Source organism: Panulirus ornatus, chromosome 28, assembly GCF_036320965.1.
Source record: "Panulirus ornatus isolate Po-2019 chromosome 28, ASM3632096v1, whole genome shotgun sequence".
In the NCBI taxonomy this organism is placed as follows: domain Eukaryota; kingdom Metazoa; phylum Arthropoda; class Malacostraca; order Decapoda; family Palinuridae; genus Panulirus; species Panulirus ornatus.
The window spans coordinates 7,350,142-7,366,911 of record NC_092251.1 but is presented as its reverse complement, the minus strand read 5'-3'; the positions used below and the strand labels follow the sequence as shown (position 1 = coordinate 7,366,911).

Sequence of the window (16,770 nt, the reverse complement as noted above, 5' to 3'; positions counted from 1 at the left end):
GGGTATATTGCCACAACGCTGAAAGGCGAAGGTCACAGTTAGGCCCAAATTACAGAAAGATCTTGGTATTTAACGTACCTTAAAAGCATTCCTAAACATACCTAAAGTTAGACTGCTACGCGTCTGGTGCTACCGAGTGAATCAAAAGGCATTTTGTTGAATTTGTCCTTAAGTATTGCGGAATCTAAGTTCGGAATCTAAGTTCGGAATCTAAGATAACGTACACGAAAAACAATTATTGAACTTTCTGACCAACTGAAGCAAACATATACATTTTCCCCATTCTCTTTTTACCAGCTTAACAAATATGTACGTCAGAACTCTACTTTCACGTCTAGATTACTTTCACATCCAACTTTTCTAATAAATGTCTACCAGCATGGATGGAATGTAAACCTTTTTCCTACGCTACTGAAATAAATTAATATACATACATACATACCTCGCAAACGCGGGAGACAGCGGCAAAAAAAAAAAAAAAAAAAAAAAAATATAAAATGCATACGAGACACTTGGGTTTTATGAAACTTTTCGCTTTACAAAGAAAGTTCAAACGCTTAAAACACTGCTTATTAAATTAACAAAATATATCAAAATCAATAACTTATGTTCTTCATACTAAAAAAAAGTGAATTCTTATTTGCAATATAAGTGCTGAAGTCTAACCTAACGAGAGAGAGAGAGAGAGAGAGAGAGAGAGAGAGAGAGAGAGAGAGAGAATCAGCACTTCATTTTCTCAACCTCACCCATTATCATCTACCTAGGATAATGGATGGATAGCCTGCCTTAAAATTTGATGAAAGCGTCGTTGTCCCCGTGTTCTCCAGTGTTCTCCGAAACATAGTGAAATGCCTCGACTAAAACTTTAGCAGCTGGCAAGCCTGACTACAATACAGCTATATATATGTTGTTGATATGGAATAAGGTTCGAATAATCATCTGACCGATGCTAAAAGGTGGTAATCATTTCAGTCATAATTTTTTTTTTTTTTTTTTTTTTTTTTTTCGCTGTCTCCCGCGTTTGCGAGGTAGCGCAAGGAAACAGACGAAAGAAATGGCCCAACCCCCCCCCCATACACATGTACATACACACGTCCACACACGCAAATATACATACCTACACAGCTTTCCATGGTTTACCCCAGACGCTTCACATGCCTTGATTCAATCCACTGACAGCACGTCAACCCCTGTATACCACATCGCTCCAATTCACTCTATTCCTTGCCCTCCTTTCACCCTCCTGCATGTTCAGGCCCCGATCACACAAAATCTTTTTCACTCCATCTTTCCACCTCCAATTTGGTCTCCCTCTTCTCCTCGTTCCCTCCACCTCCGACACATATATCCTCTTGGTCAATCTTTCCTCACTCATTCTCTCCATGTGCCCAAACCATTTCAAAACACCCTCTTCTGCTCTCTCAACCACGCTCTTTTTATTTCCACACATCTCTCTTACCCTTACGTTACTTACTCGATCAAACCACCTCACACCACACATTTTCCTCAAACATCTCATTTCCAGCACATCCATCCTCCTGTGCACATCTCTATCCATAGCCCACGCCTCGCAACCATACAACATTGTTGGAACCACTATTCCTTCAAACATACCCATTTTTGCTTTCCGAGATAATGTTCTCGACTTCCACACATTTTTCAATTACAACTCTTTAAATCGATTCAAAATCTGTAAGTCAAAAAAATCATGTCTCAGAGACTATTTACCTGGACCTCAGGAAATTCAGTGACGTGTTTGGAAGGTCTAATCGCACTTATGAGATGAAGCGAACACAGAAATGCTTTCCTTACATAGATGTTTCCACCAAATCCCAGGAACAGACTTCTGTATTTCAATGTACATACTGTAAGAAAAAAGAAAAAAGAAATAAATAAAAGAAAGTAACTTATCAATTGCTTGTGAAATAATAAGTCAACACGGAGGAAGAATTCTGAAAAATACCCATTGGTATGGACTCATTAGCAGCCCTGCTTTCATGGTGTTAATATATTGATTGTTAACTTTTTTTGGAAACATTATACATTTCAGAATGCTCTGTGGACATAAAGTCTCTTGATTACATATTTACTATTAACGCATTTTGAGGGAAAGTTCTCTAGAATCACGACTTCTTTCCAGTTCCTTGCAAAGAATCAATAAAATTCAAGGTAATAGGCTCAAGAAGCTGGAACCATTCTTTCAGTCACTGCTTTCCCATACACTTTACCATACATAATCAACAGAATGGCACCTTTATAATCCACACACACAGTTTCACCCTTGCCTTTATACAAGAGCATTATACATGAATACCTCTATCTTGAGAATCTCTACTGTCATCTCATCCAATCCTGACACTACCAATTTTCACTACATCCCTTCATTATATCAATCGCCATGAGTCTCTCATTCCACATTCTACCTCATCTAAGACATGCATCCACCTCATCATCCCACAGATTTAAGTCTTTCAAAATACTCTATAAATTTTTTCACATCTTTATCATTTATTGCTTCTACATTTTCTGCTCTCACACAGTTCAACCACCTTCCAAAATATTTCTGTTTTCTTAATTCTCTCTCCTAGCAGCACAGCTGCTCTTCTCAACTCTCATACCTTTCTCCTGACCTCTCATTGTATTCTATTGCACTCCTTACAATCACTCGCACTGCTTTGTCAATGCACATTCACAAGCTATTTTACTTCCTTATTCCACCTCTAATTACCCTTTTCATATGTCCACATCCCACCTTCTGGATAGCAAACATTTAAGAACTGTTTCCTTGAACGCTTCCACTCATCTGCCACTCCCCTAGAATATGTATGGCAGTAGAAACAGTATAAATCAAGCAAAGTTATGCTTTAGCCCTACCTTTTTAGTAAGATCTCAATACAGACAGGTATGTAGTTATTAGTTTCATTAACTCTTACCATATGCAATTCTTTTCTCAATCTGTCCTGATATCTATAAACACAGGACACCTTTCCAAGCTTGCTCACTCTCACCACTTCTTTCACATGTCTGTCATTTCCTCATTTTCTTGAAACAACCCGCAAAGTCCACATTCACTTCCACCAGTAAATGATCAGACACGACACCTGCCACCCATTTTTACCTTGTTCATGCCCAACAAAAACTCTCCTGTTGACCCCACTCAACTAAGTATACTTATGAATGCACCTCTTCTTCAGCCATGTATTTCCAATCACTATTATTCCTTCAGCACAAAACTCAATAAGCATTCCCCCCCATCTCCATTTACACCCAGGTAAGATAAAATCATACCCTTTGTTGCTGACATCCACCCCTGCATCAGAACTGCCAAAACCATCACTCACCTCAACCCAAAGTGCATTTCTTTCTTCTTCACTTTTCTTCCTACCTGGAGCATTTTAACAATCAACCACCTCTCTTAGCTACATACATTCCATCCCACATCATTGCTGAGCAAATTTCTGTGCATTCTCCAACAAAATTCTTTTCAAAAGAACTAACCCCCTCTTCTGCTTGTTCTCTCATAACCTTGGCCATTCTATCTCCATCCAGTTTTACTTTGTTTCAATCAGAGCCAGAAAATTTTAGTCTTTTTCGTCAAAAACTGCACCTATCCACTCTTTTCATTCTGATAACAACCATACACATTCCTCTTCTCCTGTTTTTGAAGTTATAATACATGTATGGAGGGTTTCCAGGCTATCTGATCCCACCTATCAGTTACTTCATGTGACAAGTATCAAATATGTCTGTAGTTTTTTCTCCCAGGAATACAGTTTGATTTTATTAAATCTGCATTCCTACCCAGCTTACTGACACTAAGAAGAATAATCAGCTCTTCAGCTCTCTTTATGTATTCTAGTTTTTTGGTGATCTCTTAAAAATCACCATACAGCCACAAGTCCAGCTTCAAGGAGGTTTCACCAAATGCTCTAAAAAATAATCCTTATCTGCAGTCTAAACCATGAACTCCTAATACTGGCTGCAAACAATTATACCACAATCACAAAAGCCCGTACAATCATGTTCTGTAAAGGTTCCTCATTTTACAAGCTTCACTATTCAAGCAATAAAACTGCATCGTAAGTCATTCTAAGATGTGAATTCAAAATTTCCATTCTCCAACATGCCTAAAATATTCACATTATAATGAGTCTTGCAAGACCACCTTTTCACTCAAGTTACAATTCTGCAGTACTAAGCAAATATAAACCAATTTCCCCAAACAGAAATCAATAAAGAATGATACACGCATCATCGCAAAATAAAACTATATTTGATCATCCAAGTGATGACTAGTCAGCAGTCACATACTACACTGCAAGCAATGTCCCTTTGAATTTGCTTTCAAAGTCTGAAATCATTTGACATCCACCTTCATTGCAATATTAAGAACAGTTCAGATTACTAATCTTTTGCATAGCCACAAATAACTTTCTCAGTCTAACCATAAAAACCTTAGATTCACATTACTTTGACACAATTTTCTAATATAAAATCTTTTGTATGAGTCACACTGTATAGAAAGTGACAAGGAAATCAGTCTTTTGCCAACAATATCTACTGTCCTTTACCTATGGCGCTTTGAAAGACACACTTTAAACAATCCAGTTCTGTCATGCTAGCTGAAACATAATAGTAAGGCCAACTATGCCACAAAATATCCACTCCTCTGCTACCCTAACCTCCTACTAATTCCTCTTCTGTATATCTGGACTGCTTCATCCTTCACATCACAGGACCCTCATTCTTTTACATTGTGATAGCTTATTTCTTACTCTGCAAGCACATGCAAAACTCTCATTTGTGTCACAAATAAAAATCATAGAGAAATCTTCATAATGCTTGCTTTCACATGGCCACTTTGTCTCTAACAGAACTATGTGAGAAAATGTATGCTACTAAGATGTACCCTGGTATCTCACTGGATTACCCCCACCTACTCACAACACCCTTATTCTTTTTCGGTAAGTTACCTTCATTCTTTACTCTACAAATAAAGTATGTGCAAAATTCTCATTTGGGTACAAAAGAGATATCTTCACAAAACTTCATTTCACACTGCTGTAAGAGTTCTAATTATAAAAAGCAAAGAAAGATATCATGCTATAATTATCAAATCTTCTATTCATAATTATAATTCTGTTTAAGTCAGCACAATGCAATGAAGCGCTGATATACTTTTCAATAAGGTAACATTTGACATGATTAAGTGTATACCTCACTTCCCCTATGAAACTAACGGGTCCCTTGTATCTGATCAAGTTGTCTTTGTTGTCTGGTGATTGTAAGTTTTGCCTGTCTTAGCTCATGGACAAGGTGTGCAGCAGGAGTATCTTCTGATATACTTTCCAACAAAGTAACTTTTTGCAGAAGGGTTTCCTTATCTTCTAATAGAGCTTCTTCACGAGCAGCAGCTTCACGAACTACTTGCTTCACATGAGCAAGTAAGCGTGCTTTTTGACGCAATTCTTCTTCTAAAGTACCTATTCTAGATTCATACTCAAGCACCAAAGCTGCTCCACTTACCCTCTGGGTCAGTGGACTGCGCCTCTCAGACAGCAGTCTTTCTTCCTCTTCCTCTTTCTGTTGTAAACGATTTCTGAGAGCAGCAATTTCCTCCAAAGCACCTTTGAGCCGTGACTCCAGACTGTGCTTCTCTTCTAAAGCTTTCTTCAGCTGAAGACGAAACCTTAATTCACTGTCATCTTTTTCAGACTGTGGTATTTTGGGTACTGAAGGACTCTCTGCCTCATCTCTCTGTAATTGTCCTCCCTCTGCTTTAATATGAGCCCTTTCTGGGGAGGGACTAACTCTATTCTGCCTCACTGGCCTACTGACTGATTGCCCACTGTGTGCTGGTGATGATCTTTCTTGTTCAAGAGTCCCATTCCCCATATCAATTGAGTTCAAAGTTTTCAGACATACACGACACATTCTTTCAGTGGACACTTTACTCAAATTATTTAACTTATACTGTAATGACAACTTTTCTTTTTCAATCCTGCCTAAAAGATCTCGACTAGTCTCAAGTTTCTTTTTATTCACTTCACATTCTGTTTCCAGCTCCTTTACTCTCACTTTTAACTTGTCAATTACACTTTTAAGTTTCTTTCGTTCCTCCCACCTCACAACCTGTTCTTGGTTTCTAGCTTTGCGGGTCTTACTTTCTTGTACTTCTCGAGTAGCATCCATTTTTTCTAATTTTTCTTCCAAGGTCTCAATTGCTCTAGCTATTGCTGCAGGTGATTTTCCCTCTAAATCTTCAAGCTTCTGTTTGAGAGTACTATTAACTTTTTTCTGTTGCAACACCTGCTTTTCAATTTTCAAATTTTCTGCTTTAAGGCTTTTTAAATCTTCATTTGCTTTTTCTATTTCAGTATTACTCTTTTCTCCTAAAGTAGTTAAAGTGATATTTTGCTCATGCAATTTTTTTTCAAGATTATCTTTTTCAGCAGTAACTTTATCAAGCTCTAACCTAACTGATTCAGCAAGCCTATTTGTGGCTTGAAATACTTCCTTTTCAGTACTGACTGGGTCCACATCTTCCCTTTTACTTTGGTTCTGCAATTCCTTCTCCTTCATTTCCTGCACAGCAAGATGAAGTTTTGCAACTTGTTTCTCTTTTTCAATAAGCCGATCCCGCATCTTTTCCACCAAAGTCTGCATAATAGCAGATGGTGTGCGACTAGCAGATTCTTTAAGAATGACTACTTCCTTCCGCAGGTCATCCCTTTCACATCGTACCTTATTAATCTCTCCAGAAAGTCTATCTACATCACGCTGATGTTGTTGCACTCGAACTTGGCTAGATACTTCCAAATGCTCTTTTTCTTCTGAATATTCACGACGAGCAATGGTCAAGTCACGTTCTAACTGTACTACTTTTCTCTCTGAAACAATTAGGTGACTTTTGGTTTCATCTAATTGCTTTTCTATTACCTTTATGGTTTCTTCCAAATTCTGAATTTGTGAAGCTTGGGCCTCACTAAGAGCAGATGAACATACATCACGAGTTGGAATGGAGTCAAGCCGGGACTGAAGCTCCCGGACCTTTGATAATGCCTCTTCACGTTCTTGAGTCACACGAATAAATTCATCTTTATTTCTAGCTGCAAGGTTTTGTTTCTCTTCATGTGCTTTAGCTAATAAATCTTGATAGTGACTTACTGTGTCTTGACTCAAGTGAAGGCGTTCTTTCAAACCCTCAATCACAACTTTTACACTTTCTTCTTCTGGTCTTATCAATTTAGGTTCTACCTGGTCTGATAAATCTTTTCTTGCCTCTGAAGGCAACATTGAATCCTTTGAAGAGCTTCCCATTATTCTCAGTTCATTAATAATTTTATCTCTTGCTATAACTGCTATCTCTCTTTCCCTGAGTTCTCTCTGAGCAGTTTGAGTTTCATTTTTACATTTTTCTATTTCTTCCTCAGCCTTTTCCAATAACATAACTTTGTTTCGTAATAAATCTAATGCCTGTTCAAGCTGTTTTGATATAGGTAGCTTGCCATCAGGAACATCATGCAAGGTTAGAGTCTTCAAGTCCATAACAGCTTCTTTATGCCTTGTTTCATATTTCTCAAGAGCTTTAGTTAACTCAGCTTCCCTTTCATCCCATACAAGCTGTTCATCCAACCACATTTTCTCTAGACTACTGAGCTGTGCCTGCAGTTCTCCTATTCTCCTCTCTTTCCCATCCAACCTTACCTGATTAAATGCTTGATTTTCCTCAAGCGTTTGTATCTTTTCTTCCAATTCTACATTCTTTAGTTTGGTTTCCTCCAGCTTAGTGCACCAAGTAGAAACATGTGAACTTGACTTTGGAGAAGAGAGAGCCATCTTCAAGTCATCAAGAGCCTCTTGCTTTATTTTCAGCTGCCTAAGGGTAACTTTAGACTCCATCTTGTCATGCTGAGCACTCTGAAGGGCTACCTGCAAAGCATTCCTCTCTTGCCGTAATGTATCCATAAGATCTACAAGTCGCTCTTGTTGTGAGAGAGGCACAGCTCCAGCATACTGTTGTCTGTAAAAGAAATGTATTATTATCAAAGATTTATAAATGAAATGTATTTTTATGAATACCAGTCAAATCCAAACCACTTCAATACAGGGTTCAACTGTTGTTTTTAAAAATAACTAAAATAAAAACATTCTCAGTGGTACACTGCAAACCTTAGGTCTCTGATGATGACATGCAGCCTTGTTGCTCTTGCTCGACTAGTGTCTGCTGCAGTTTCTAGAAGCCTCTCTCTATCACGCAATTGCTGACTTAGACGAGAAATTTCTATTTTCTGCTTTTCACTCAGGGCTTTAGTTTCATCTACATCCACAGTCAATTCCAGATTTTTTACTTTCAGAAGTAAAATCTCTTGATGAAGATGACCTGTAACCATTATATATTAATGCACTAATTACCTATGATATCTAGATTAATCCATATAAAATTTGACACAAACATGTTGTCTGAATTTATCCACATCTGTAGCTATTCAACATAAAACTTTAGGCAACTAAACCTTAAGTGTCATATTTGTTACGATATACTGCCTAAATGCTTTTCTATCAGACAATGTTTCCCTATCTATAAATATTCTGTAATCATCATCTTTACACATACTTTCTCTACATCAACCAAATATTTGTTTCTATTGTGTAATTGGTAATGTTAACCTTCTGGAACTGAGAGAAAGATGATCAACACCAATGCCTAACAAACTTAGCACACAGATGTAAAACCTGGTGTGTCCTCATTTTTTGCATGTCTTATACATCATTCTGCTAGAAAAAGTCACTGCTTCAGTTATGAAAGATGTTTTGCATATTGCCCTTATGTTTCATATAAAATGAATAAACAGACCTACCATAGTCATTTCTACAGAAAGAAGAATACTGAAAAGGATTTTGTCACAGTCACAGAGATATCTAAGTGCAAGCCCCTAACTCCTCACCTATTCTGGTACGTTCATTACTAATTGCTGCAAGGTCCTGAGCCTCCTGTCTTAGTTGATCCACTTCAACTTGTTTCACAGACTCAACCATCTGCTTTTGTTTCAACTGAGTACTCAACACATCTACCAGTGCTTGTGAGCGTTTTGCATCAGATAACAGCTGTGCCTGTCAAATAATTACTTCATCAGTCCTTAACAGTAAAATAAATGTTTAAAATATGGAAAAGATGCTAATCCGAAATTATTTCTTTTTCTTTTGCCAAAGGGTCCAGACATTAGCGTAAGTTCTCTTCAATGCCAAAATTAAGATAAAAGGGAGAAAAAGAAAGAGAATTAAACTCAAAAAAGGGAAAAACAAAAAATAGGCAACAAAAATTAAGGAATGATGTATACAATTTTAACAGAAAGAGAATGAAAGCTGCAAAGAATTTTCAAAAGATGGAAATTCAAGATTAAGCATGAGAACATATGTATTAATGATTACCGAAAATAGTATCCTGTATAACAGGCGTAAAAGTCCAGTGCAGCTAGAGTTCATAAGACATGAGAGAATACTACAAAGGAACTAAAGGGTTGACATTATGAACAGTGAATAATGATGTAACATAATCAGGGGTTGGGGAAATGCAAAATAAGCATGAAGAAGAATGACATGAGCAGTATAATGCCTGAAAACTTAAACAGCAGGTGTCAATGGGATAACAAGTGAGGCAGTAAACAGTGGAGGTGAAACTAAAGATAGATAATGGTAAAAACTGAGTATAGCAAAAGGGAAAAGTGGTAATGTGCCAGATGATTAGAAAAATGCTGCTTTCATTTCAGTATACACAGGGAAAGAGTATAAAAATCACAAAAGAAACTGTAGAGACATAGGTCTTCTCATCACAGCTATGGTACATGGAATGTGATTTTCATATGAGGAATTCATCTCTATGAACCCTAAAAAATTTCAGTACAGCACTTAAATCTGCCATAGTTTGTAGTCAATAATCAAAAACATAATTGCAATGAAAAGGACCTTGTTTTCATTTAAATATCAGGAAAGATGTCTGTAAAGCTTAGTAACAGCCTATCTGGAACACCTACAACTGGAGTATCATCACCTGTTAAATAAGGAGTAATGAGGTGTTCAAAACTAGGGGAAGATTCATATAATGCCATATCCCAAACTTGTTTACAGCTGGCAATATTGTTAGCATCTACTAGGGAACATATAATGCCTAAAGAAAAAAAAATAGATATATTTCATTTCAGTGCTAATAATACCATAAGAAGGAATAAGTGAAAGATATATTTGTTTTACCATTCTTAAGGTAGACACACAACTACTATAGTGATACTTATATGTTCATAAAATGTAGTAAACTGCCAAGATTAATATCAAATGACATATCAAATTGTACAATATGGTTCCAATTTATCTTTTATCCCAAAACTATACTCATACTTGAGAAGCTTATGGCTGCTTTAGTTTAAGATACTCCATCAGATGGCAATTTATTATTTTCATGATAATGGAATTATTACATCTGAAGTTTAAATCAGATAACACCACAGTTGCTAATATCAGAATGATCAATACCCATAATTTTATAAACTGCATATACTGTACAGTGATTTACCTGACAAGTCAATCCATAATAACCAAAGCATGTATGACATCTATTTATTTGAGTAATGTGCCAAAGATTAGGAGATAACCCTGAAACCTTTCTCTTTACTGTTATGAATATTTATCTACATACCTTTTCATCAGTAAGCTGCTGAACTTGTTTTGTTGCTCTGGTGTACTCTTCCTGCAAGATGACTCCTTGTAGCTGCTGGCGTAATTCCATTTCAGTTGACTGAAGAGAAAGATTCATCTTGGCAGTGCTGTCAACAGTGTTCTCCAGCTCTTGTACTCGGCGATATAGCTCATTACACTCCTCTGAAAAGACAAACTCATAAGGCTATGTCATTTTCTGTATTTAAAGTAGTGAAGCTAATCTGTATCAAAATCCTCTGTAATGTGAAATGCTATCCATGGGTTGAACTAAAACATATGAAATGATCAAGGAAAACACAAAAGAGTCTGTGGGGCTAGATTGTGGACAGGAACTCTGGTTTTGGTGCATTATACATGTCAGATAGAGAGCAGATCTGAGCAAGTGAGGCCATTCTTCTGCTCCTAGTTCTAACCTCACTAATACAGGAAATGGCAAATGAGTATAAAAAATAATCCTTATAACAGCAAATGTACAATGTGAATAGCTTAGAAAAAAAAAAAAAATCACTCAGGACAGACTGATCTAAAGTGCTTGTTAATGAGAGATGCAAGTACTGAAAAATATGCAGAAATGTATAATAATTACATGCAGCATTTGAAAAAACTTTCATATAGTCCACTGTACTTATGATATGATACAGGACCTAAGATATGAATACAGAAAAGCTGTTTATGAACTCACAGTTTATACAAATGATCAAGAAACAGTAACATACTTTTGATGCTTTGATACATAACAGCAGAGTGTTCAGCCTTTTGTTTTTCCCTCAACTCCCGAAGTTCTATGGCAGCTAGCTGTTTAGATAAAATCTCTACCTGTAATAGCAAATGCGAAGTAGTGTAGGATTATTTTCTTAACACGGTTAAATCTGGCATGACATAAAAGAAATGATACAGATCTAAATCTATAAAATCTATTCAACCTTTACAAAATAGTTAGCATAAACTAATAGAATATAATTATAACACAAATGACGAGAAAACAAACAGATCCATTTCTCATTAACAAAGTTTTATCTTTAACAGAATACATATGCATAAAAAACTTAGCCCATGTAAACAAATATTTTTTTCAAACCTTTTCACTGTTTCTTGCTTTAAAAGAAAGCACCAGGAACAGGGGGAATAACAGTCTCATTTGCTCACATCCACTTCCTATCTGTTATACACAGTATACCAGAACAAAGCCCACCATCCACAGCCAAACCCTACTAACAAAGTCTGTGGTTTCTGCTGACCACTTCATATGCCCTGGTTTACCCTAATGACAGCACATCATCCCCATATATCACACTGTTCCAATTTGCTCTCTACTATGCACACCTCCAATTGTAAATTCAAGACTAATACCTGTACATGCGTGGTGTTAGCCCCAACTAAATTCAGTGAAGCTTGAAGGGAGTGTACTTTTTCTCTTGCACTTTCTAGTAACTGGCTCAACTGTTCCTGCTCTTCAAGAAGTTGCTGTTTCTCTGCTGCTAGTTGTAATCCCTGGTTCTTCTCTTGCATCTGAAGTTATGAACAAATCAGTATTTAGTATACTGTGTATAATACAAAAGAATCTGTAAATCATAAACATAAATGACCAAAGACTCATGCGATATAATGATCAGGCGATAAATCAAGCCAGATACACACATATAAATGAAACTGAAAAGTGCAAACCTATTCAAATCAATGCATCTCTTGCATATGAAATGTGGGGCAATCTATCTTACCTGCTTTAGGCAAAAATCTCACTTTGTAGGATGAGAAAATAATCAGACACAACTGACATTAGCTATCACTTAAACTGTCACAGAATGCCATATCGTGGGTCTTGAAAATGAAATAAGCCATTGCTGTATACACAAGGTACAACGACCAGGTATTATCTTACCCTTAAAGGAAGATTCCTTCTATTTGTGCAGGTGCTCAGTATGGACAAAGCTCATGACAACTGTCTGCATAATTTTCCTGCCTACATTTGAAGAACCCCATGCTTGCTTTACTGACTAGATTACGTATAAATGCCAGATGTAACCCCCAACTCTAATAAGCATTCAAAAAGATCATCAGTGCTCAGTTACCCAGAGACAACCATGGTGGGAAGACACTATTGCATGCTCCCACCACCTGGGCCCCTGCCTTACTATGCAATGTAAGCAAATGTGATTATACATGGTTCACACAATAAAATGAGCCAATCATTCTATTTTGAATAAAACAGTAGAGGGAGCACAGTAAGAGGAAATATCACATGCTGGGGTCAATTGGTAAACACTCAGACTTAATGGAGACATCAAACAAAGATTTTAAAGCCTTAACAGCACACCAAAATTTAAATGTCTATGTATATTCACATGGCTGGAGTTGTTTATATGACTTATGGTTTAGATGGCTGAGGTTGTTTATATGACATATGGTTTTGATAGCTAGGGTTGTTCATATCCTTATATCATGGTTAAAAATGAGAACTTTTGTAATATCAGTTATAAAATGGACTTGTGAGGGGTCTTAGAAAAGAAATTATCAAAAAACAAGTTCTACAGACAGATGTAAAAAATGAGTTTAAAGCAGTAGAGAAATATTGTTTTATAATATTCTAATTAAAAGATAATATCAATTGATATGTTGTTTCTATTACAGAGAAAATTGTACAGCTCACAAAAAAGCTGTGGCCTCTATCAAAGACAAACTCAGCTAAATGACTATGCTAAGGAAGAGAGGTTAAGACAGGGGAATAATCTGCTTTATTACTCACCATGAGACTTTGAGCATGCAAGAGAGAACGATACTTTGCTGTTATAGCAGCCAACTGTGCAGATGTTTGGTCAGCTGTAGTTCTTGGGACACTTTGACTCAGTTCTCCTTCAAGCTTATGAATCCGGTGCTTCAAAATCTGCTGCTCTCGTTCACTTTCATTCTTAAGCTGAAGAATAATTTGATAATATTTTCCTTCTGGTAATATGACAATGAAACACTGAATGCACACATTCTCATGGATAGAGTTATAGAGAAATAAGTGTTCCATCCATCAGCCATTGAACAAAAATAGTCTTATACAGTATGACAATGTTGACAATGTGCTTGAACCAAAGGTTTTGAGATTTTATTTTCAGAGATGTAATTAACACAGCTGTATTCTTATTTCACCTGATATATCTTAAATATTTGCAAAAATATATGCTTTGTGTTTACATTCATTAAGACTCAATGGTAGGTCACCCATGGTTAAGAATTAAACTAACCAATGAGGCTGAAGGGTGAGGCAAGTTTTTTGGGTTGCTAGAAGGGGGACAACTGAACATAAGATTGCTAACACTGGTAATTCCATACTCTGGGTATGTAAAGAAAAGGCTTGATACCATTTCTATCTCTGTAATCATTCCATTAAAAAATGCCAGTTTTGTTCATTCCTTTGATGGCAAGATGAAAGCCACACCCATAACTACTGACATTTGTCATTTCCTATCAATAGGAGCCTATGGAAAGCCTTAACACCGCTTTTATCCTTGGTATCATTCCATTAAGACCAGTAAATGTCACTTTTTACCCACTTTACGAAACATTCACCATATTCCATTCTCTTGTGCTCAGGGACCAAATGAGCATCTGTAATGGTTTAAATAAACAGTAAGTTTCTCAGTTTTGGCTCCTTTGAGAATACTAAACAAAAGCAATAACAAACCTGTTTTTCCCGAAGAAGACTCTGCTGAAGTGCATCAAGCTTATCATCTAATTGCTGATGAAGCAAACTGATTTCCTTTGTCTGATTCACCGTCAGTCTTTTTGATATTTCTAAATCATATCGGAGTTCTGCTAACCTTTTTGCAAGCTGAAAAATGTAAAAAAAAAAATATTGAAATAAAACACTGACTTATATCAAGTTATACAAAGAATGAAAATTAGAATATAAAAAACATTACAATGGGTTACTAAATAGTAAGACGCACAGTAGATTTATGTTTAGAGGAGTGACAAACAATACAACACTTTTCATATGTAATTTACATGTTGTCTATGTATTTCTAGATAAACTTATAATGCTGAGAGTATTAAATTCTATTTTGCAAATACCTTTTAAGCTACATGAACATGCACTGATTATATACACTGCATATTCTGAGTGAGATATATTTATAAAACTTTGAAAAGAAAAAAAAAAGTAAAAGTATCATTATTCAATGCAATGCTGCACACAAAATGTTATTAAAAACTTGCAAAATAATTTTACAACAGTTGTAATAGCATTACAAACCTACCTTTGCATCCAAATCTGGTCGATTTGATGATATTGTATCAATAGTTGAATGGAGATCACCAATTTGTGCTTTCATGGCAATAATCTCATCTTCACGAAGAGACAGTGACTTCTGTAACTCCTTTTTCTCTGACAGCCACTTGTCTTGTTCACCAGCAAGCTGTAAGAATCCATTAAAAACTTTTCTCAAGAGACATCATCAGTAAAGAGCATCCTTTTCAGATTTAGATTACCAAAATAAGTACCCTAACCTATGAAACTTTTAAAAAATAACAAATACCTTTATTCATACCTAACTGCTCCCATCTTAGCGAGACACCATCAGAAACAAAGAAATGGCCCTCTTTGCACACATCCACTCTCTAGTTGTCAGATACATGTAATAGAAGCATACTTTCCAAAGCCAAGCCACAAAGACTATTCCATGTTTTACCCTAAGTGCCTCATATGTTCACATATATGATTCACCTTTTTTCAAACTATTTGCCATTTCCCGCATTAGCGAGGTAGAGCTAAGAACAAAGGACTGAGCCTTTGAGGGAATATTCTCACTTGGCCGCCTTCTCTGCTCCCCTTTTGGAAAATTAAAAAAACGAGAGGGAAGGATTTTCAGCCCCCTGCTCCCTTCCCTTTTAGTCGCCTTCTACTACACACAAGGAAAACGTGGGAAGTATTCTTTCTCCCCTATCCCCTGGAATAATGAGTCATCTATAATTGAAACTAAAATTGTACTAAGGAGATTACATGAAATTTCTAGCTTAAGTTTCACCAGTAAATTTTTTTCAAGAAAGGTCAACTTTATAGTCTGACACAAAACTTACCGGCTTACCACAGTCCCATAGCCCATTATTTTTTTTCTGTATTGTAGCTCTTATACTCTTCAATCTAACCATTCTTTTATTTAATGTAAAGGCCCAATTCTAATGCTGACAAAAGCACTCATGATCAGTGCTCTTCTACAGAAAATTAGTAAAAGTACAAATTGGTTACTACATCAATGGCAAATTTAGCATAATCTATTATCAGTTTGATTGTTGACAACAAAAAAGCGACATACAGCTAGGTTTGCTATCATCTATAAAAAAAAAAGATGTACAAAAATTCACAAACCACGCACGGACTCTTAAAAGCTCGTAGGAATCCCAAGTAACACAAAATTTTGCTTGGGTACCAAGCCAATTCAGCCCAATAACCTATGAAAAAACACTGTAATTGCTCCAAACTGGAATAAAAAGTCAAAAATTAAAAGGTAAAATCCTTACAACTGTATTGAGATTAGAAACTTGTGCTCGAAGACCTTCAAACTGATTCGTGTAAATAACTGTAGTTTTTTCTCTCTCACTGATCTCTTCTTCCTTCTTCCTGCATTCCTAAAAACAGGAAAACAAAATAAATCAATGGTAAACTGAAATATATTTAAATCATAATCAATCATGACAAGGACTTATAGAAGTAAGTAATAATAAAAAAATATATTATCTATGTCTAAGCTCAGGATTTTGGAATGAAGGGCCATTAAGGTTCACTAAGCAGCATATGACATATGCAAGTCAAGAAATTTAAGTATACCATAGCAACAAGGCCATATAATATTCTATCTTTAAAAAGCATTCTTTTAAGTACTGTTATTTTGCATCCAAACCTGGACACATTTCAATAGCATGTTCATTTTGTCATCCACTTGTTGTCAAATCTGGCCTTCAGAGTTAACTTAAAAAGGTAAAAATCAATTCTAGTACAATCAATATAGTATCTCAGAGCAACAGCCAATCTATTCTGACTAATTTTTCAGCTTCCCTTATCAAAATCAAGCT

General features: G+C 36.2%; 1 protein-coding gene across 4 annotated transcripts in view; it reads right to left on the bottom strand.

Moving 5' to 3' along the window:
• The window catches only part of LOC139757816 (centrosomal protein of 290 kDa-like), an 80,495-nt gene that overhangs the window by 50,120 nt on the left and 13,605 nt on the right, over window positions 1–16,770 (bottom strand). For 2 of the 4 annotated variants that reach the window (XR_011714709.1, XR_011714710.1), the window contains exons 16-26: window positions 16,219–16,326; window positions 14,958–15,116; window positions 14,384–14,530; window positions 13,457–13,624; window positions 12,064–12,222; window positions 11,430–11,529; window positions 10,694–10,875; window positions 8,949–9,114; window positions 8,173–8,383; window positions 5,527–8,023; window positions 1,729–1,865 (exon numbers count right to left, since the gene is read on the bottom strand). Coding sequence is in view for 2 of the 4 variants with exons in the window: in XM_071678684.1 (XP_071534785.1) it covers window positions 5,236–8,023; window positions 8,173–8,383; window positions 8,949–9,114; window positions 10,694–10,875; window positions 11,430–11,529; window positions 12,064–12,222; window positions 13,457–13,624; window positions 14,384–14,530; window positions 14,958–15,116; window positions 16,219–16,326 (4,188 nt within the window). In the remaining 2 variants the exon portion in view is untranslated. Of the gene's footprint in view, window positions 1–1,728; window positions 1,866–4,253; window positions 8,024–8,172; window positions 8,384–8,948; window positions 9,115–10,693; window positions 10,876–11,429; window positions 11,530–12,063; window positions 12,223–13,456; window positions 13,625–14,383; window positions 14,531–14,957; window positions 15,117–16,218; window positions 16,327–16,770 lie in introns of those variants that run through there. The other 2 variants (XM_071678684.1, XM_071678685.1) reach the window with 1 other exon arrangement.